A 21340-nucleotide genomic window follows, 5' to 3' on the forward strand; every position below is an offset into this window, starting at 1 on the left:
TCTAAATGTTGTATTGCTAGTTGATATTTTCTTATGCTGAAAGTTTTACTCCCTGCCACCACGCGTGTACTTGGTCCTAAATTCATGCAGAATAGAATGCATAGATTACTCTCAACTTGGCCCTAAGTGACTTTCGGAATCAAGAGATAGGTCCTGTTATAGTTTAAGAATATTAAAATTGCCAGGCGCTGCGGCTCATGCTTATAATCCCAGCACTTGAGGGGGCAAAGGCAGGTGGATGGCTATGAGTTTGAGGCCAGCCTGGTCTACAAAGCAAGTCTAGGACAGCCAAGGCTACACAGAGAAACCCTGTCTTGAAAAAACAAAAAAACAAAACAACGACAGCAAAAAGGAATATTAAAATCATGAACTGGCGAGGAGTGGTGGTTTACACCTTTAATGCCAGCACTCACGAGGCAGAGGCAAAAAGATCTCTGAGTTAGAAACCAGTCAGGACTACCTCCTGAGATGTGATATTTAAAAAAAAAAAAAAAAAAAAAAAGTCCTTAACAGCTCCAGTCTTAAGAATAACATTTTAGAAAGATTATAGACCCGTTTGTCCTTCCTGTAACTTTCTCTTATAAGGCCCTAACCTCAAGTCTTCTATCAACCAAAGAAGACTTAGTGAAACTCCGGCAGGCCCTCAGACGCCTGCAATGCAGGTGCACAGAAAATGATGGCGCGTGTGTGCTCGGAGCGGCCTCTGCTCTGTGGGAGAAGTGGCTGAGTTTGATGGAAGCTGCCCGCGAGTGGCAGCAGTGGAGTGGGGAGCTGAAGAGGGAGTGGAAGTTCATCAGTGAGGAGGTGAGTCTTTGCTTTCAGCACGCCCGACCCTGCAGCTCCCAGCGACAGCCTGGTGGCTTCCAGTGCGCTCACGGTATGACATCACATAGACCCTTCTCATGACCATCTGTCCACGTCAGGCCTTGCAGAAGCCTTCGAGAAAGTCTTCAGCTTCTCTCATAATAGTAGCGCTTCTTGAGATATCCTATAATTCTCACTGGAGACCCTGCTCTCCTTTCAGAGCCTTTATGTGGTTTGCGGGGATCTAATTCAGTTCTCCAGGCTTGTACAGCGAGCACCTGTAACCCGCTGAGACAGCTTGTCAGCCCTCAGATAATTCTTACTGAGAAGGTGACTCTTTGCTGGGTAAAGCTTTAAAAATCTTCGTTGTGAAGACTCGTTAATCCTTAAAAATAACTGCCTTTGCATTCGGTACAGTAAAGGTTAGAACTGAGTAATTTGCGTTGAAAACTGACTAAATTGGAAATCAGCGCCAATTGTTAAGTATGGAAATTAGTTCTGGTTGTTAAGTGTGGGCTTAAAAATATGAGATGGTATGCTTTCTGAAAAGAAGACCTCTCTGACATCCGTCAATCACACATGATGGCTTAGTCATGACTTTAGGGCTTATGCATTACCTATATTAAGAAAGAAAATGAAAAAAATCACCAGAGATTGTAGTATTTATTACTCCTTCCATAGTGCCATGGATAATTGAGGTACACATCAGAATACGTGTTGAAAATTCTCTTTATTTCAAAATTTCTGGAGAATTTTCTGAAGATGGAACTGTTCAACACTTTCCCATTCGCCCACTTAGAACTTGGTATTCTTGAAATCAGTGTCATTTTAAGGGTACAGATAGGGCCTATTCAGTGAACAGTCTCTTGGATATTCAAGCCCTAAGAAACACTGCCCTTTATACTTTTGTTTGGGCTGCTAACAAGAGGGCCTCAGGTCCTCAATGACACCAGTCTCTGAGCCCCTACACTTTTCTGAGAAACCACTTCAGACATGTAGCCTAGATCCTTGCCTTGGCCTTGGGAAGGAACTACCATCATCATCTGATACATAGGGAAACTGAGGCACTGGTTGATTCTTTCTTTCTCTCTTTCTTTCTTTCTTTCTTTCTTTCTTTCTTTCTTTCTTTCTTTCTTTTTTTAAAAGTAGTAGTCCAAGAGTCCCAACTACAGGCTGGCCATGAGGCAAGGCTCTGTTGGCTGTGCTGGAGTTGAGGTCTTCCTTACAATTATAACCTTGCAGCCCAGCTGTAACCTTGGACCTAGTAGGCACTTGGTAAATATTTGTAGAGGGAGGGCCATGTATTCAGATCCACATCTAGGCTGATGTCTAAGGTTTCCCTGTCTCATCACTACTGTTTTATATCCATTTGAAGCCATATCAGATTAATTTAAATCTTTACTCATTTAATTCTTCTCACCATAAACTTGTTATGTAGCGATGGATGACTTGCCCTTCTAATCTTTCTACCTCTGCGTCCCAAGTGCTGGAGTTACAGATGTGTGTCACCCCACCCGGTTTATGTAGTCTGGAGCCAGCGCTTTATGCATGGGGCTGGCATTCTACCAACTGAGCTGCATCCCCAGCCCACAAATGCATTTTTTCAAACAAACAAATAAACAACATGATTTTTTGTTTGTTTGTTTGTTTTTGTTTTTCAAAACAGAGCTTCTCTATGTAGCCTTGGCTATCCTGGACTCGCTTTGTAGACCAGGCTGGCCTTAAACTCACAGCGATCCACCTGCCTCTGCCTCCCGAGTGCTGGGAGTAAAGGCGTGCGCCACTACCGTCTGGCCAAACAACATGTTTTAACAGCAGTACCGCTGCTGAAGTGAGGGAGCACTTACCGTGCACCTGGCTTACATCTTTCAGTCTCGTGGAGGGCGATCTGCAGGCAGACTGCCAAGCCATCTTTGAGGGAGCAGCCGGGCCTCTTTGCTTGAGTCCATTGCAATTGTGTCTCCAGAGTGTTGAAATTCCCTTCTGGAAGGAGAAGGTGTGACTGTTGACATTCCTGCCAGGAAGGAGCTGGTGGAGAGGGTCATTGGACCCACATCGGAGCATCCTCCACTTTTCTCAGCCGTTTCTGCACTTTTCTACCCTAACTGCTTGTGTCTTCTGGGTCCAGGGGAGGAGCTGGAGTGTAGTATGTGGGCTGGGGAAGACTAGGCGAAGGGAAAGGGGCTCTGTCTGTGTGGTGACCCTGAAGCCCTCCTCCAGGCAGGGTGAAGACTACTCTCCAGCATGGGCTGCTTTGGGGTCAGCCAGGCTCCTGTCAGTAACCCTTCACGCATGCTCTGTAAGTAAGCCCAATAAACCCTTTGGGTCTCCAGGGTGAACTTCTGTGGAATGGTACTTTGGCTTGTTATTAGGACTTAGGGGAATAGGGTTTTTCTCAGAACCTGGTATGGAGGGGGAGAAGGAGTGTTAGCGACAATATGTGAATTCAGTGAGACTCAGCAGTGCTGAGTGACTGGATTCAAACTTACATGCTCTGTTTAATCACTGAGCGACTAGGTTAAGCAGTATCTGTGTATGTCAACTGATGTATGGTTGTGTGGGTGTGGGTATGGACATGTGTGTTACTGGAGATCAAATCCAGGGCTTTGTGCATGCTGGGCAAGCACTCTGCCACCGAATTGCATCTCCAGCCTGGCCACCTTTGTGCCACTGTGAGAAATACTCTGATAGGAGCAACCTAAGGGAGGAAAGGTTGGTTTGGGCTCAGGGTGCAAGAGTATAGTCTGTCATGGCTCCTGATAGCAGGAGCTTGAGGCATGTGATGTCATTTGTGTGGTGAGGAAGAGGACAGCGACAAATCTTGGTGCTCAACTAGATTTCTCCTCTATTTAACCCAAGACCTCAGCCCAGCGAAGAGCTAGGGTGGAACTTCCCACCTTAATGGAATCAAGATAATATCTCATAGGCCTGCCCAGAAGTTGTCTTTGATAACTCTAGACCCTGTCAAGTTGACAGTCAGCATTAACCATTCAATAAGTAACCAATAAAAATTATCTGTTTTTAAACAATTATAACCCTTCACTGTCATCTTTATGGAATAAACAATTTGGGTAGGGTAGATTTTTAAAAACTTAAACATTCATTTTTTACATTTCTAAAGTCAAATCAGTTTACCTTTTTGATTTGACATCTTTCTCTTTCAACATATTTTTTAGATGGAAGTGTACTTGGTATCATTATTGATATCCTAGTTAGCTTTAACTGTCAACATTAACAAAGCCTAGAGTCATCTGAGTAGGCCTCAGTGGAGGAATTTTCCAGATCAGATTGGCCTGTAATGAGTCTGTAAGGGATTGTCTTGATTGAGATTTGATGAGGGAGGGCCTAGCCCAGCCTGCTGTGGGTCTGGGCTGTGTCAGAAAGGCTAGCTGAGCGTGAGCCAGAGCGTGAGCCAGCGAGGACGAAGCTTTGTCTCCTGCCCTGGCTTCCGTCAGTGATGGACTATGGTCCTACAAGTGTAAGACAAAACAAATCTTTTCCTTTCCCAGATTGTTTTTAGTCAGAGTGTTTTTATCACAGCAGCAGAAAGGAAACGAGAACGCCTGCCTTCTAGAATAATGGTTTTGGTAGTCACAATGTGCTGGGGCAATGCCATTTCTTTAGAGATAGTTGAGGGTAGGAAGCAGCTTCTTCTCATACTGCTGAGTCCCAAAGTCGTTTCCTCATTCGTTCCTGTTTATTCAGGTCGCAAGATGTTCACTCTTCTTTTCTCTCTCTCTCTCTCTCTCTCTGTCTCTCTCTGTCTCTCTCTGTATGTGTGTGTGTTACAACTATGATTCTTCATCCTCTTCACCTCTATGAAGGGTTTTTTGTTTTGTTTTGTTTTTTAAATTTTTATACTTTTATTTTATTTCATTTTTACATATACATTTATATTATTACACATATATATATACAATAGGTTACCTATAGCAAGAAGGACCATGACACAATCAGGAAGGATATAAATGTTACATTCTTAGTGTTTTGGCTATTTGTATTTGACAGCCCTGAAGAAAACATCTATCTTGGTGCATCTAAATTTCTGAATGTAAATCAATGAAGGCTTTTATTAGGATTTTATGTCCAAGGAAAGTCACCAAAGGCTACAGAGACTTCCAAGGGAAAGGGCCAGTACATATTATGCTGATTGTTTTCCTGACATTAACAATCTAGCATGAAGTCTGTGGAGTTCTGATCAACACATGTAGTCACATGACTACCAACAAAATAAAAATGTAGTGTGTTTCCATCATCACTGAAAATTCCCCCCTGAGCCCTTGATGTTCATTTTTATCCCCGAGAAGGGTTGTTTTGGGTAGATGGATGACAGTTACCCCTTCACGAGTTGAGCATTTGCCTGGCTGCTGGTAAGAAGAGCTCTCTCAGGCTTTCCTTTCCAGCCCTGGCCTTCTAGCTATTTTGCACCCGAGGCTGGGCTTGCCAGCATGTCATTTATTCTGGGAAGTGTCACCAGGTGTCAGGAAGGAGAGCTGAAACAGAAAAGGCCTGGGCTGTTGGCTGTTTCATGCTCTTTGGGGTCATCGATTTGATCATTTGTGGTCATTGCACCAGGTGAAGCCACACTAAGTTCTGGGTTCCAGACAAGGCTCTTTCAACAACATTAATTTTTAGAAACCTAAGATCTGCCATTAGTCTCTGTCAGGAATGCAGTTCCTTTATTAGCATGCTGGGTTAAGCAGGAAGGTGTGAGACGGTCTACCCCAATTCTCTAGTTGAGGCGTAACTGCCTGCCTGGGAATCAGGACTTCCAGTTGGACCACGGTTTCAGACGTGGGAAGCATGGACTTAGTCTCTTAGGAAGAGAACAGTCTCTGCCTGCACTAGGTATATTACAGCAACCGGGGACCCCACCACATCCTGGAACCCAAGTGATAGGACAGCAGACACCACAGCCTGTTCCTGATGCTTTGGCTCATTTCGCCCCCTAGAAACACTGCTGATGATGGATTTGAACAATAATCTGAAGTGTGTCATATATTACTTCCACAACCCAAGAAACCCCATCCCGTGGCATCTCTTTTTGTTAGCCGTTGAAAGATTGGCCAACGTAACCTTCACACTGGTGAAGAAGTGATCCTTAGACTTTGGGGAGCCCGGAAGCTTATGATAGTTGATGTTGGGGCTTTTGCCTTTTCATAGGTTTTATTTGTCACCCTCTGGTACATCCAGGGCCTTGCTTACCTTTTCAATTAGCACTGTGCTGTAAGTAGAGTTGTCTGGTGTGGTATCTTATAGTGGCAGGATGGGCCGCTGTTTGAACAGAGTTAGGACAGAATGGTATGAATGAGTCTTGTGGCTAAAAGGAATGGGCACAGGGCTTGGGGGCGGAAAGCAAAGAGCTGTCTTATTTAGCAGCCTTCAAGGCTGTTTCCCATGTCTTTTTTCTGAGTCCAGGGCTGGTGGAATTCCTAGTTTCTAGGTAGGTGTTGTAATAAGTTACATATTTCTAAGTTTTATACATACCAGGGGATGATAAACACAGCTGGTTCAGTAATCCCAGTGGCTCTCCCTTTGGAAAGCATCAGGTTCATAACAAATTGCCAGCCTTAGTTTTACAGCACGATACAGGCCTTCAAAGTGAAAGAAAAGACTTGTAGGAAATTTTCCACATCCAATAATAGCCAGCCTCTTGGGTGGGGCCATTCCAACTACCTCATGCAGATCTCCTGTGAACACTGCTCAAACCAACAGAGTCCTCCAGGGGAAATAAATCACTGTGTTCAATAGCATTTCCCCAGCCTGTTCACAATAGGTTTCCTTATCTAAATCACACGTCTACAGAGGCAGTAGCTGGGGCTACGGGATTCTCAATCATAGAGGACTAATATTCCCAGCTATGTTGAACAAAATAATGACTCTGAACCAGGACACGGCATTGGGAATGCTTTAAAGAGATGGTATCCAAAAGCCGTGCTGGCTAAGGTAGGTTTCAGATCTCAAAAATCAGATCTCAAAATGCTTTCTCTTCCTCTTTGTTGTCATCCATTCAACTAGATTGAACGAGAAGCAATAATTTTAGAGAATCTTCAGGAGGACCTTCCAGAAGTCTCCAGAACAAAGGACGCAGCTCCCACAGAGGAACTCTGCCAGCTGTTGGACTCTCTATGCCAGCACGAGGAGAGCGTGGAGAAGCAGCAGCTGCTGCTGGCCCTGCTTCTTCAGCGTGTAACGAGTATCCAGAACATTCCTGAAGGCAAAGCAACTGTAGAAACCATCCCTGCACTTGAAGAGATTAGGTCCATGCATGAACGGTGCAACAGGTGAGAGTCATAGGAAATTATTAAGGGAATGATCTTGACAGTTTCTGTTCAAGTTAGAGTATATACATACATACATACACATATGTATACATGTATGTATATATGTGTGTATAGATAATAATAAATGCTACCACAGAATCAGAACCGATGGGTATAAAGAGGGTGGAAGAGACTAATTATAATGGAAACTTACACATTTCCCATGCTGATTTTACTTTGTGAACTGCTTGCAAACTTTTCCCCTCAAATTTGTATTGTTTCACATTTTAGTAATGCCTATTGAGTGTAGGAAATTTCGAGAATGGGAAATTATAAAGACCAATGTGGAAGTCTACTTTAATCTCACCAGGCGGCAAAATACCCCGCCAATCACCCTTTCCTTGCTTTTCACTGTGATAACTGTTTTGTGCTCTGCTGAATTGGTTCTCAGCAGATCGTCTTTGTCTTCTGTGCCACTCAGTGCCAATTGAAAAACATGCCTGTATAATAGTCTGTAATGTTGAGCTGTCATAATATGTTCAACCAAACCCCCTTGAAGATCTTTTAAATTATTTACAATTCGATTGTGTTTCTTGTAAAAGCCACAGTAGTGGATATACATGTGGCAGGAGGAAAGCAGCAGCTTTTCTCTCTACTCTTAGTCACTTAACACCCCCAACTGATGGGGGAGGTTTTCCTTCCCCACTCCCCCCAAGGATTTCTTAGTTGGTAGTCACTTGAGTTTCTACAGTTCAGTTCTGACGCACTCTATCTGCCCAAATTCTATGCTTTGAGCACTGGGTTTCACTACGCTGTCCCTGTTACAGATGCTGCTGAACTTCTCACTGCCTGGCCATTGGAGCTTCCTCCAAACCTTCTTTAGTAGCTCACAGAACTCAGGGGACCACTTAGGCTTGTTCATTTATCAACAGGCGATACAACAAAGGATACAGATGAAGAATAATGTGGCAAAGATGTGTGGGTCAAGGGGCATGAGACTGGGACAGCTTCCCTGTCCTCTGCAACACATGACCCTGTGGTTACTGCTCCTGTGCAACAATCAGTCACTCCGACCCTGTCTGTTTCCATGCTTCCGGGGATTATATCACTTACGGTGGTCATACCGTGGACCAACTCAGCCTTCAGGCCCTCTCCGCTCTCTAGGGGCTTGGGAGGACGGTGATAGGGAAGGGCGGTGTAGATAGTCTCGACCCTCCAATCACATGGTTAGCTCTCGTTGCCGCCATGAGGCTATCTACAAGTCACCAAGAGACATGCTCTGTCCCTGGGATGAGGCCTAAGGTCAACTGGAAGAACATTTTTTTTTTTTCAGCCAGGTGTGGTGACACACTTCTGTAACCCCAGCATTTCTGTGGAGTAGAGACAGCAGGATCGCAGCACGTTCAAGGATAGCCAAGGCTACCCAGTGAAGCTCTGTTTTTTCAAAAAGAGAGAAGAGAACAAGGGATTTTGCAGGGAAATAAAAAAGATTCCCCACCTGAGACCTGGAGCGCAGAAACCAAGTGTAGATTTTTATTGTGTTACCACATGACAGACACCAAGTAGTTCTCGGGAAAGACCCCACCACAATGCACAGTCGCCTCTTCAGAAAATGGATCAGTGGAAGAGAGGTGGACTGGTGAGGGTTGTCTGTTCTGAAGAGCCCACCTGTGGCTGTTGGCACATCATTTCATTTGGGACAGACGGAAGCTAGCGATGGTAGTTGGACTATGTAGAGAGGACACACATGGAGATGAACGTTTTGGGGAGGCTGCTGATTGGCTGTATTTGATGTATGTTTGATAGTTGGTGTATAAATCAGTGAAGACTGGTACTTTTCTCCCATGGAGGAAAATGATATTTTTGTGAATTCTTTATGCATTCTATCTTGATTCTTTTTTCAGGCTTCTTCAGGCAGCTCAAAAGAAGAAGGACTCAGTCCAGGCTGAAATCCAAGCACGGTGTTCATTTATAAAGGAAATAAACGACGTGAAGCATTTATTTGAACACATCTCAACTTCTTCCCAGAACTTGGCAGTAGAAGGCCCTCCAGAAAGGGCAGAACAGTTGGAGGTAAGCAAAAGGGAAGGATTAGCGTAAGTGGCTGAGCCTGGTCCACGGTCTTCTGTTCAAATCCTGGGGCAGAGATGACTCACTAGCTAGAGTTGGAGAGGTGATCCAGGGAGTCCGGGTGGTAGGTGCACAGGGCCTGTGACACGCTGTGTGCAGGGTCAGGGAAGGATGGGCATAGCTGAAAGATGGAGCGGAATGGAAGCCATGCTGGGAGACAGGTCACTCTGAACTACACAGCCCTGTTTTTCACGATGTTTCAAGTGCATTTGGTGATCACACACGAGGAATATGCCAAACTGCTTCTTTGGTTTGGGCATGGCGTCTCAGCTCTGAGAGGCGCTGTGTCTGCACCAGAGGTCACTTTGAGAACTCACTTCTCCAGAGTGACTTCTCTTCCTATTCTTAGTCCAAATATGTCTTTGGGAACTTTTTTAAGAAAGTCTTTTTTTAGTTCAATTTTTAAGGAGTTACTTATTTTACATACAGATAAAATATGAAATATTAACATTAAATATTAGTATTTTATGTATATGAATGTTTTGCCTAAATGTGTGTATATGTACCACATGTGTACCTGGTGCCCATGGCTGCTAAAAGGGGCTGCCCTGGAACTGCAGTAGTGGATGGTTGTGAGCCTCCATGTGGCCACTAGGAACCAAACCCAGGTCCTTCTTAACCATTGAGCCATCCCTCAGCCCCTCGTGTGTGTGGGGGGGGGGGGGGTGCGCGCGCGCGCGTTCGCACCAGTAGAGGCAAGCAGAGATGTTGGATCTTCTGGAACCGGAGTTACATTTGGTTGTGGGCCACCATGTGGGTGCCGGGAAATGAACCTGAGTCCTCTTAACCACTGAACAGTCTCTCTAGCCCTGACTCTGGGGACTTTATATAAAAGTCTCATACTCTCATTAATCATGGAGCCCTTGGTTACCAAAGTCAAAAAGGAAAAAAAAAAAAAACCTACTGTCACTTTCAAAAGTTTTCTTTGTGGAAAAGCCATTGTCTCTGTGTGTAGCTGTGGGCTGAGATTTGTCGTCCAACCTGGGTAGAAAACAGGATGCTGTTGTACCAGCGTCTGCAGCATGTTGCTCTTTGCCTTCCTCTCTCTGGGCGTGTCTGTCAGCTGAGGATGGAGGCAGGAGCAGGTGTAGCATCACCACGGGCTGAGTGGGAACTATTCCTGGGGCTGGACTCCCGGTGCTGCTCTGCAGTCACTAGAGAGCTAAAGGCCACAAAGGCCCAGAAAAGTCAATACGTGGTTTGCCACTCAATCTTCGGGAAACTTTCCCAAACAGATGAGTTTCTCCTTTATACTTACTGCAGGAGAACGCAGATCAGATTGTGTTTCTAGGCCACAGCCAATGGGCCATTTGTTCACAATGCTTTTATCTCCTGAAGCCTACATTTTTTACCAGGAACTGGAACCCTCCCTTTTGAAAGGAGTGGGGCTCTGCCTGGCTGTCTAATTACATGAAACAGACACTTTTGCTTCAAGCATGGGGCTCTCAGTGGCCTTGACTCATTATGATGATAATGTAGGAAGAAGTAGAAATAGCAACAAGTTAGTAACAATACGGAAACTTCTGGCCGCTTGTTGCTTTTTAGCTGACTGGCGGCAACTGAGATCCAGTCACTCCCTACAGGCGCCTGAGAAGCAGAGGCTGCTCTGATGTCTGTCTGACGAGCTATTAAGTTCAATTCTTACAAATTAGAAAGCATCATCTCTGCTTGTATCAATAGGGAGGGGGGGTTGCCATGTTAAAGTTGGCTTATTTAAACCCGGGGGACCCTGGAAATCTGCTTTCACTTTTTTTTTTTACGGTAGGGGATGAAACTTTTCCCCACGCCCTGTGAGTATTGAGACTCTGTTGATGGTTTTAGGAGCTGCGAAGCTTTCTTCAGAAAGGCAAGCTGACTTTCGAGAGCATTATGGAAAAACTGCGCATCAAGTATTCCGAAATGTACAGCATAGTCCCTGCGGAGGTGGAGTCCCAGGCGGAGGAGTGCAGGAGAGCCCTGGAGGATGCGGAGGACAAGGTAATGGCGATGCGTGTGTGGTGTGGCTGTGGATGAGGTCGGGCGGATGGAAATAAGAGGACATCCTTTGATGTCACGTCTCATTGTCCTAGTTTCAGCTTTGACTGGTTTTATGGGGCTCATGTATTGAGTAGTGAGATGAAGGTGATTGAAATAAAATTGCATAGGTAACAGATAATTTGTCTTTTTTTTTTTTTTCAGATACTCTGTCCTTTTTTTTTTTTCACCAGTTGCCTTTAGATGCTTAGTTTTCCCCCTTAACCATTTTAATCATTCGTGTTATCTTTTACTTGGCTTACTACTATTATGTTTTTCCATCATTATTTATTCTTAAAAATCTTTAAAAACTGGGGTCATGTATAATATCTTGCTTTAACAAGTGTTCCCTGGAACATCTTGAAGGAACAGCCAAGGGCAGTACAAGCGTAGATTTCTTTGTTCACTCGGGTCAGCACTTCAGCACATCGCGCCTGTTTAGTGGTGATGTTGACGGAATTCTCACAAAGCATCCTGGGCAAACCTTTTCACCTCAGAGTCCAGGTCCGGCCGAGAGGGTGCAAACTGTTCCATTGTGTTGGAAACATGGGTGCTCAGCAAGACAGTTTGGTTGGGCAGCTCAGACCAACAGAACAAAATTGTGTTTGGTCCAGTGTCCGCAGGAGTGTTTGCTGTTTTAAGCTTAGAATGCCTGTGATTTGATAAATAAAGCAGACCGCCGCTAGAAACAGCAGAGAAAAATAGGGCTCTCTATTCTTAAGGAGCAGCTGCTTGGAGGAGGTGGTTTTGCCTAGATGGTAGAGAAGGGGAGAGCACCTTTGTTTTTAACTTGGCCCAAGAATAAAGTTGGTTATACTGTACACAGCCAACTATACAGATAGATAGCTTTTCTTATAAAATGGAAATACACACAAAAATCAGGTTTCAAACTCAGATGTTAGTATGGGTTAGGATGGCTCATGTCTGTAATCTCAGCACACTAGACACTAATGCAGGGGACTGCCTGCCATGTACTGGAGGCTAGCTTGGGGTACAAGGTGAGACCTTATCTCAAACAAAACAAACAAATGAAACAATGAACTCCTCAGATGCTAGCATGCATCATTAACATCTATGATAGATTTCTTAGACCATGTCATCTGCATAAAAACATGCAATTTCCTAACATGTTAGAACAGATATTTTGATTAACACACTATAGCCTATTAGGACTTTTCTCAAGGACTGTTGTTATTTTTTTTTAAAGAGACTACTAAATATTTTGATAGAAATTCAGCATTACTTACAACAAAATAAAATAGCCTTTCATGTTTAAGGCTGACATTTTCCATTGTGAACTTGTATGCTTGTGACAAATGAAACTGATTTTTATTGTTTCATGGCTCTCAAAGAATCAAAAGGGTCTAAGCCACCACCACATGCAGCATCATGCCTGTAATTCAGAGGGCCACTCACCCCACGTCATAATCTTGCCTGATGTGTTCAAATGGTAATATGACTTTCAACCAAGAGAGTCACTGCCTGTATCAGGAAACTTCATTTATTTGGTACTATGTTACATGCACAACAACAACAACAAATTAACGTAGGATGAAAGGCAGAGTTTATGGGCTCAGTGGTTAAGATCACTTGTTGGTCTTGCAGAGGACCTACATGGTGGTTTACAACCATCTTTAACTCCACTTCCAAGGGGTCCGATGCCCTTTTCTGACCTCCTCAGGCACCAGACATACACATAGTGTGTGTCTTACATACATGAGGCAAAATACTCATACATAAAAAAAGCTAAAAATATTAAATTGATATTTTAACAATGATCTTTATTATAACATATAGTCTATGAGTAAAAGCATAATATGAAGGTCTCACCAGTCTGCGGTGCATGGATGGCGCTGGCCACATAGAGTCTGGGAACTGGAGTCTTCTAGGGTCCATTCCGCCAACACCTTGATGTGTGGGCTTGGCACGGAGTTAACTGTTAGCCCTGGTTTCAGCTTCTACAAATGCGTTCTTATCTGCACTGGGGTGGTTTCTGCCTCAGCTAGCGTGTATAGTATTATGTGGATATTTTGTGGTTACTTATCAATGGTAGCTTAAAAAAATAAGAAAACACATTGATCAGGCTTTTAGAAAAGCAATATATTCAATACTTCTACTCTTTCCCAGCACAAGTTATTTCCCTAAGAAAATTATTTAGATTTTTTTTTAATGTGTTCAGAGGCTTAGATGGAGAAAACACACCAGAAACAGCAGAGCCACTCCATCCTTAAGAAGTATTTACTCTGAGGAGGTTTTACGGAGCTGGACAGGAAAGTGGAGATTACATCTGATTTAAATTAGCCTAAGAATAAATGTGGCCTACAGAGCTGTGTGGAAGATTTTCTTAGAAAGTTTGGCATCTGTGAGGAAGTCTTTTCTCCTGTAGAAATTCTTTCCTAGCAATCATTTGATGCTTCAAAGAGCCTCCTCAGTAATTCTTCCCAATAATATAAATTTTATTTATTTGAATAAAGTTATTTCTAGATTACATTGAAAAGGCCTGGAGACATGGTTTGTCATAGGCCGCTTATCTGCCCTGTTTCTAGAACATTGCTGTATGGTTTGGAGCGCCTCCCCCGCACCCTCCAGCCCATGTTAAAATATTTAACAAGTCAAAAGAGTGAGTGCTGTTTTTGATGTTTGAACCTGAGAAATTGTCTGCAAACCAACTGTGACTTTCTCCCTTGCCCCAGATGAGCACTGAAGTCTTGGCGAGTTCACCATCATATGTCATGAGGAAGAAAATAGAGGAAATTAACAACGGGCTCCATTGCATTGAAAAAATGCTGCAACAGAAAAGCAAAAACATCGAGGAGGCTCAGGAAATTCAGAAGGTAATGCGCTCCTGGAAGCGGCTCTGTCTCATCCCTGAACCCACGTCCCAGACACGAAGCACTCGTCGGCCCAAGATGAGTCTTTCTGAAGCTCCAAGAACCTGAACTGGGGCTAAGGATGCACCTCGGTTGATAGAGTGCTTGTCTGTCCTGCACAAAGCCCTGAGCTTGAGCCCCAGGGCATCATGAAATAGGGCATGGTGACGTATGCCTGTAGTCAGAGGACTCAGAAGGTGGAAACAGGCATCAAGGTCATCTCTGGCTACATGGGAAGTTTGAGGCCAGCATGGGCTGAGGTCCTAGAGAGAGAGAAAAGGAGAGAGAAAGAGAGAGAGAGAGAGAGAGAGAGAGAGAGAGAGAGAGAGAGAGAGAGAGAGAAGGAGAGAGAGAGAGAAGATAGGTTGATAAATAGATGATAGGTAGATAGATAGATAGATAGATAGATAGATAGATAGATAGATGATAACCTAAACAGATCACTGAGGAATCGGTGATGAGCACAGAGGAATGAAAGGTCAGGTACACGGAATGGAAGTGTTATTCTCAGGTTTTGCTGTAGGGGCATTCACTTGTCCTGGCTCCTGACAGCCTCCCACTGAGTTTTAGCGGTCCCAAAAAATAAAGGGACAGTAAGGATCTTACTGTGGAAAGACTGACATGAAAAGTGAGTCAGTTGAGTCTGAGCAATAGTTTTTCTTCAGTTGCCAAACACAAAAAACCTGCAAACTGACTTCCCTTGTGGAATTGCTTAGGGAATAACATTTTGGGTAAAAGTATAGCTGGACATTACTCTGCACCCACATCCCAAGTGAGCAGTAGCTTGTGAACTCGTATCACCAGCTACACTTTTAGGAAGCCCTCTAACGTGATAGGGGCCTTCAAAAAACTATATTCGTGCTGGGCATGGTTTTGCACTCATTTAGGTGGATTGCTGTGAGTTCGAGGCCAGCCTGGTCTACAAAGTGAGTCCAGAACAGCCGAGGCTACACAGAGAAACCCTGTCTCAAAAACACAAACAAACAATCCCCCCCCCAAAAAACAAACAGCAAAAGGACTGTAGGTCATTAGGTCATTATTAGATAGTCTATTTATTTATTTATTTATTTATTCATTCATTCATTCATTCATTTATTGTTGTTTTGAGACAGAGTTTCTCTGTGTAGCCCTGGCTATTAAAGTGTTGGGATTAAAGGCGTGTGCCACTGCCACCTGGCCAGTCTTGGTTCTTAAGCAGAGGAACCGGACTTAACAAATCAGGTTTTGTTTTCCTAAGCTTGTTATTATACAAATATTAGGTAAGACTTGAAATTTTTACCTTCGAAATCTCCCTCTGCCCACATAAGCTCAGACTTGAATACAACCCATTGGTTTCTTGAGTCAAAGGCAGTTGCCAAAAGCTAACGTGATGTTCAGAACCTTGAAAAACTACACCAATTCCCAGGCAGTAGACATTGTTGTTAATTTTGTTTTTGCACTCAAAGTTATCATCTGGACCCATGTACGTATGTGCGCTTGTACGTGTACACACACACACAGAGAGAGATAAGTCTAACTAGCCCTTTCTATTTTTATTTTATATGGAATTCTTACTGTCATCCAGGCTGGTCTCAAATTCCTGATCTTAGGCAACCCTCTTGCTTTAGTCTCCTGTGAGCTGACACTAAAGGACTGCGTCATCACACCCTGGTACATGGCCTTTTTAAGACCCACTGTGGAGCTTCTAGCTTTGGCACATTGAAGGCTTGCTGGGCCTTGTCTACTGCTGGTCATCCAGGCCTTTCTGTCCTGCGATGGCTCGGTTGTACTGAAGCAAATACGGTTAGAATTAAGAGAGTGATTCTTGCCGTAGACAACGAGGGGTTGCTGGGTGTGAATTAACAGCTGTGTTCAGCTGTGGGGTTGTCTTGGCATTGCCAAATGCGAGCGCCACGTGTCCTTACCCCCATGGCATCTTCATTTAAACCAACTTAGCGTTTCCTTCTCCAGAAAATATGGGATGAGCTTGACCTCTGGCATTCCAAGCTGAGCGAGCTGGACTCCGAAGTTCAGGACTTCGTTGAGCAGGACCCAGGACAGGCTCAAGAATGGATGGATAACTTGATGGCTCCTTTCCAGCAGCACCAGCAAGTATCCCAGAGGGCAGAATCCCGGACCTCGCAGCTTAACAAGGTGCAGCCACAAAGCCTGATAGCCGCAGCCATAGCACAGTGGTTCCAAGCAGGGCTTGGACAAAGACAGACACAGGGTGACATTCAGAGGCAGCCAGTGGTGTCATGTGGCCATCCAGTCTCCCCTTCCCTAGATGCCATAGTGAGACCACAGCAGGAGACCAGGCAGTTGTGATTCCTTAAGTACCAAGGATGGGCATGTAGGGCACTTGCTGTCTCCATAGCCCGGGGAGGGAGCCTGCGACGAAAAAGGTGCCATTTGGGAACAAGGCCCTTTTCTATTCCTAACGAGTGGCTGTGTTTGGTGAGTTCCAAGTGTGACCCATGTAGGACAGGATCCTGAAATGGGATATGATAGGAGGAGAAAGTGCAAGCCCTGTGTTCAGAATGAGGCCAAGATGGGGCTAGGCTAGTTGCAACACTGACTGGGAACTTTTAAAAATCAAGGCTCTCTCGCAGGAACTCCTTAAACCCTTGCTACCTGCGGAGGACAAGTTGGAAAGTTCTTTACCTGGAGCGGCTGGGCGTGTGTCCTCAGCCAGGAAAGAACCCCCCCCCACCCCCCCACACACACACAAAGGCCTGGCATGTCACTGACCAGCAGTACTTAGGTTCCCACTCAAGGGCCAGTTCACCCAGTAACTACCTCCCAACAAGCTTGCTTCCCATTTCACCACCCCCCCCCCCCCCCCCCCCCCCCCCCCCCCCCCCCCCCCCCCCCCCCCCCCCCACAGGCCACGGTCAAGATGGAAGACTATAATGACCTTCTGAGGAATACAGAGACGTGGCTAGAAAAAACCAGTTCTTTGCTGACCAACCCTGCCTGCTATGACTCCTCAAGAACCCTCAGCCACCGTGCCAGCACCCTTCAGGTAGGACCTCCAGGCCTCTCTCCAAGTCCGAGCACCTACAGAGTGTACAGGGAGCTTCCTGATTAGCAGCATCTGGGCTGGTAACTAATCATTTGAGATGCATCCTTATCTCTAACGATGTCAGGACCCAGAGGGAAGCTTGGGGTAGTGGCAGACATGAGATGGGGCGGGGCTTGGAAACCAGGTTCTGGGTCTTCTTGTCCTAGGGCATGCCTCTTTGAATGTTATAGTTGTATGTTCCATGGGCCTCAGTTTCCCCCATCTGTGCGGTAAGACCATCACACTAAATGGTGTTGATGGTTATGGCTCATAGAGTTCTAAAATGATAACCACTTTTCTCCTTCCCTGGGTACAGGATCTGTGTGATCCCCTCTCTCCCGTGTTCAGGCAGGAATGGGACTGAGATGAGATAGCCACATTGCTCATTAGCTTATGTCACGTGGCCAAGGCAGCGAGATGGCCATTCTTGTGGATGTACTATCAGTCACAAGCACTTGCCTTATTCTGAGCAGCAGTCTATAGAGAGATTCTCCTGCTGCCCTAAAGACAATAGCCACTATGTCGAGAGGACTGTGGGAGCAGGTCTCCAACGAGGCTTCTAGAAGTTAAGAGCTACCTCTAGCTCCAACATCTACCCTGTGTCCGACAACCAACTTGTCTGGCAACTGACTATCAACAGCTTAAGTGACTCTGGAAGAAAACCTGTAAAATGTCTCCTGTATCCTAGATCGACCTAGAACTTGCCCTGTGTGTGGCTGGCCTTGAACTTCTGATCCTTTTGCCTCTCTGTATTCCCTGGGCGGAGATTACTGACATTTTGGCTTTGTTCATGTCGTGCTTAGATTAAACCCAGGACTTCATACAGGCGAGGCAGCCGTTCTACCCTCTGCACTACATACAAGTCCCCGTGTAGATGGAGTGATGTTTATATGTTCTTTGACAGTTTTATGCATGTAAATGATGGTTTGGGTCATTTTCACACACTCCCATTTACCCTTTTTCATCCCCTTCACTCTCCCACCGAACCCCTTTGTCTTCCAACAAGCCTCTCCTACATTCATGTTTTTCAAATACAAAACAAACAAGCCTAGCACTGATACTCTGAGTTTTAACGAGAGCGAGAGTGTGGGCAGCTCACTGGAGGTTACGCCAGTGAGAAAAGTGACGCCCCTGCCCCAGCAACCACTGACATCCTCTCGGGAAAGAGAGAGGCCTTCTAAGCCCCTCTGCCCCACATGGCCTCTCCTTTGCAACTCTGTGACTCTGTTAGCAGAGGTCCACTTACGCTAGGCCTGAGTCCTGGAACGTAATGATATAAAAGTCTTTGGTCTTAAGCAGTTGAGTTTAGAGTAATTAGTTACCTGGAGGTGGAAATTGAGGTGAGGTCAAGCAGGCCATGCTTCAGAAAACTGTCCTTCGGGCACCCCCCAGGTGCTAGTCAGAGAGGCAGAGGCAGTGGAAGTGATTTCTTTTCTTGGGGCCCTGGCTGCCAGCGGTTATCCAGTACCTGGTACCGTCTGACTGGGTTGATTATAAAGGTGGGTTTTCTTTCTGTCATCATTAGGTCCTGAGAAAGAGTTACAAAGGAATTGCTTCATACGTTTCTATAGTAACCAGACCTCAAAGATGGTCTAAGTCGTGTATGTATTTAAGATGGTGCAGTGTTCCTCTGAGTGGCTGACTTCACCTCCCTGACAGTTGAGATTTTGTGGCACATTTTCGTCCTGTGGGAACCGCTGAAAAGAGACTACACTTTGACCCACTTATCTCTTTTCTTTTCCTTTCTCTTTTCTCCCTCACCCCCCACTTCCCTGGTACACACACATCTTGGGTTGGTTCTCTACATCACTATAGCATGTCATCCTTCTATTTTTTTAATTGGTTTTAAGATTCACCTCTTTTGAAAGTTTTTTTTTTTTTTTTTCCCCAAAACAGAGTTTCTCTGTGTAGCCCTGGCTGTCCTAGAACTTGCTGTGTAGACCAAGCTGGCCTGAAACTCACTGTGTAGACCAGGCTAGCCTCAAACTCACAGATCCACTTGCCTCTCTGCCTCCTGAGTATTAAGACTAAAGACATTCACCACCACAGCCTGGCGAAAGATTTATTTTTGTGCATATGAATATTTTGCTTGCATGTATCTGAATGGCCTGTGTGTGCAGTACCAGAAAAGGACAGAAGGGGGCATTGGATTCCCCCAGAACAGGAGATACAGAGTGAGCAGCCATATGGGTTCTGGGAACTGAAGTAGATTCAGTATTCTTGCCCACTGAGCCATCTTTGTACTTGCCAGCCTTTCCCCCGCCCCCAATCGCACCATTTTTAAAATTTTGTTGAGGCAGTTTCATGAGGCCCATTCTGTCCTTTGAACTTGATAAGTGACTGAAGGCACCTCTGAGCCTCCTGTTTCCAGTCCTCAGCCAGCATGGGTCATCACGCCTGCTTTAGGTTTCTGTGTTGCTAGCGACTGAACCTAGGTAAGATCTCTACCAACTGGACCACACAGGCAGCCCATATTCACCAATTTTTCAGGAGTTTGCCAAGACAGAAGAGAGCAATGGTGTTTTTCCCCCTCTTCTCGTTTTTTAAAAAATGATTTAAAGTAAGCCATGAGCTCAGGAGACAGGATATTTCTGCTCCCTTGTGCTGTTAGAAGTGCCTGAGTGTGAATGAGTTTCTCAAACTGTTAGCAGAGGAAAGGAGGCACGAGAACGCGCGGGTTTATTTCCTACACGATGGAGTCTAGTAAATCCTCAAATGGGCAGTAGGCCCTGAAGAGCTCGTGCTGTGTGAAGATTTCATTTTGTCCTTATAATGTAAATAGCTGTCCTGGGCCTGCCAGATGGCTCAGCAGGTAATGGCACTTTGCCATAGAGCCGGATGACCTGAGTTCCATCCCTGAGGCCCATGTGGTTTAAGAAGGGAACTGGAGCCTGCAAATTGTCATCTGACCTCCATCCACATGCTATGGCACATGCTATGGCACACATGTGCCCCTTCCCACATGCATACTGCATAGAGAATAAATACTTATTAAAATACTCTTTTCCATTTTCTGGCATTATTTGTTACTTTTTTCTTTGGTTTAGGTTGTTTTGTTTTCGTTTTTAAGGCAAGGTCTCATATAGCTTAAGTTGGCCTTGAACTATGTCCCAAATGTTGAGGTTATAGGCATGTGCTACCATACTAGTCCACTTTAAAAAAAAAAAAAAGGTTTTTTCCTGAACTCTCTCTCTCTCTCTCCCTCCCTCCCTCCCTCCTCCCCCCTCCCTCCTTCCCTCCCTTCCCTACTCTGTGTGTGTGTGTGTGTGTGTGTGTGTGTGTGTGTGTGTGTGTCCATCCGTCTGTGTCCCTCTCCCATCCTTTTAAATTTTACTTAAATGACTGTCAGCACTCTCCACTAAGCATAGGAAAGTTCATTTTGCTGGGCATAGTAGCGATCCACTGTAAAGCCTGTGGTTACAAGGCTTGGCTGGAGGATCAAAAACTCAAGGCCAGCCTGAGCTACATAGCAAGTCTCTTAACTGACTATTGTTTAATTCACTTAGCATAGTGCGCCTGGGATCCACCCGGTTGCCACAGCCATCAGTGGTTCATTCTTTCCATTGCCACATACTGTTTTTGTTACAGCGGCAGCCTGGCTGTCCCTCCACCAGCGAGCGGGTGCTTGGGTGGCTTCTGTGTCACTGCTTTCATTCTGAACACAGAAGCGACCGGGACCGAGACCTTCTGAGACATTCGTTATGTTCTCATGGGTCTGAACTTGACCAATTTGTCTCATCGAATTGGTGTTCCCCATCTTCTTGTCATTTATCTAGATGGCTCTGGAAGATTCTGAGCAGAAGCACAGCCTTCTACATTCCATTTTCACGGATCTAGAAGATCTGTCAATCATTTTTGAAACCGATGACTTAACCCAGTCTATCCAGGCGTTGAGTGGCCAGGTGGCAGCTGTCCAGCAGCAGATAGTGGAAGCCCTGCCACACATCCAGCAGGTGGCAGACGTAAGTGACCGCAAAGATGAGGGCTCCTGTTTCCTGTATTCAGTTCACTGGTCACATTATGCCAAGAATCACCTCCCAAATCCTATGAAAGCACACTGGGCAGATACATTTTTAATTGATGTTATCTGGGGGTTATATTTTATTTTGTACAAATTGCATGTTCCCCTCCTTCACCCAGAAGTGCTTTACTTCCAGCACGACAATCCCAATAAATGAGTTTGCTGTTTTTACTCCCTCTCTGACCTAATTCCTGGG

At 45.1% G+C, this 21340-nt stretch overlaps 1 protein-coding gene across 1 annotated transcript in view; it reads left to right on the forward strand.

Moving 5' to 3' along the window:
• The window catches only part of Syne2 (spectrin repeat containing nuclear envelope protein 2), a 316624-nt gene that overhangs the window by 171615 nt on the left and 123669 nt on the right, over positions 1 to 21340 (forward strand). The window contains exons 51-58 of the mRNA XM_051147456.1: positions 586 to 804; positions 6823 to 7088; positions 8972 to 9140; positions 11019 to 11174; positions 13904 to 14044; positions 16031 to 16213; positions 16947 to 17084; positions 20900 to 21085. Of these exons, the coding sequence (XP_051003413.1) occupies positions 586 to 804; positions 6823 to 7088; positions 8972 to 9140; positions 11019 to 11174; positions 13904 to 14044; positions 16031 to 16213; positions 16947 to 17084; positions 20900 to 21085 (1458 nt within the window). The remainder of the gene's footprint in view (positions 1 to 585; positions 805 to 6822; positions 7089 to 8971; positions 9141 to 11018; positions 11175 to 13903; positions 14045 to 16030; positions 16214 to 16946; positions 17085 to 20899; positions 21086 to 21340) is intronic.

The sequence above is a fragment of the Acomys russatus genome, chromosome 1, assembly GCF_903995435.1.
Source record: "Acomys russatus chromosome 1, mAcoRus1.1, whole genome shotgun sequence".
NCBI classification, from domain to species: domain Eukaryota; kingdom Metazoa; phylum Chordata; class Mammalia; order Rodentia; family Muridae; genus Acomys; species Acomys russatus.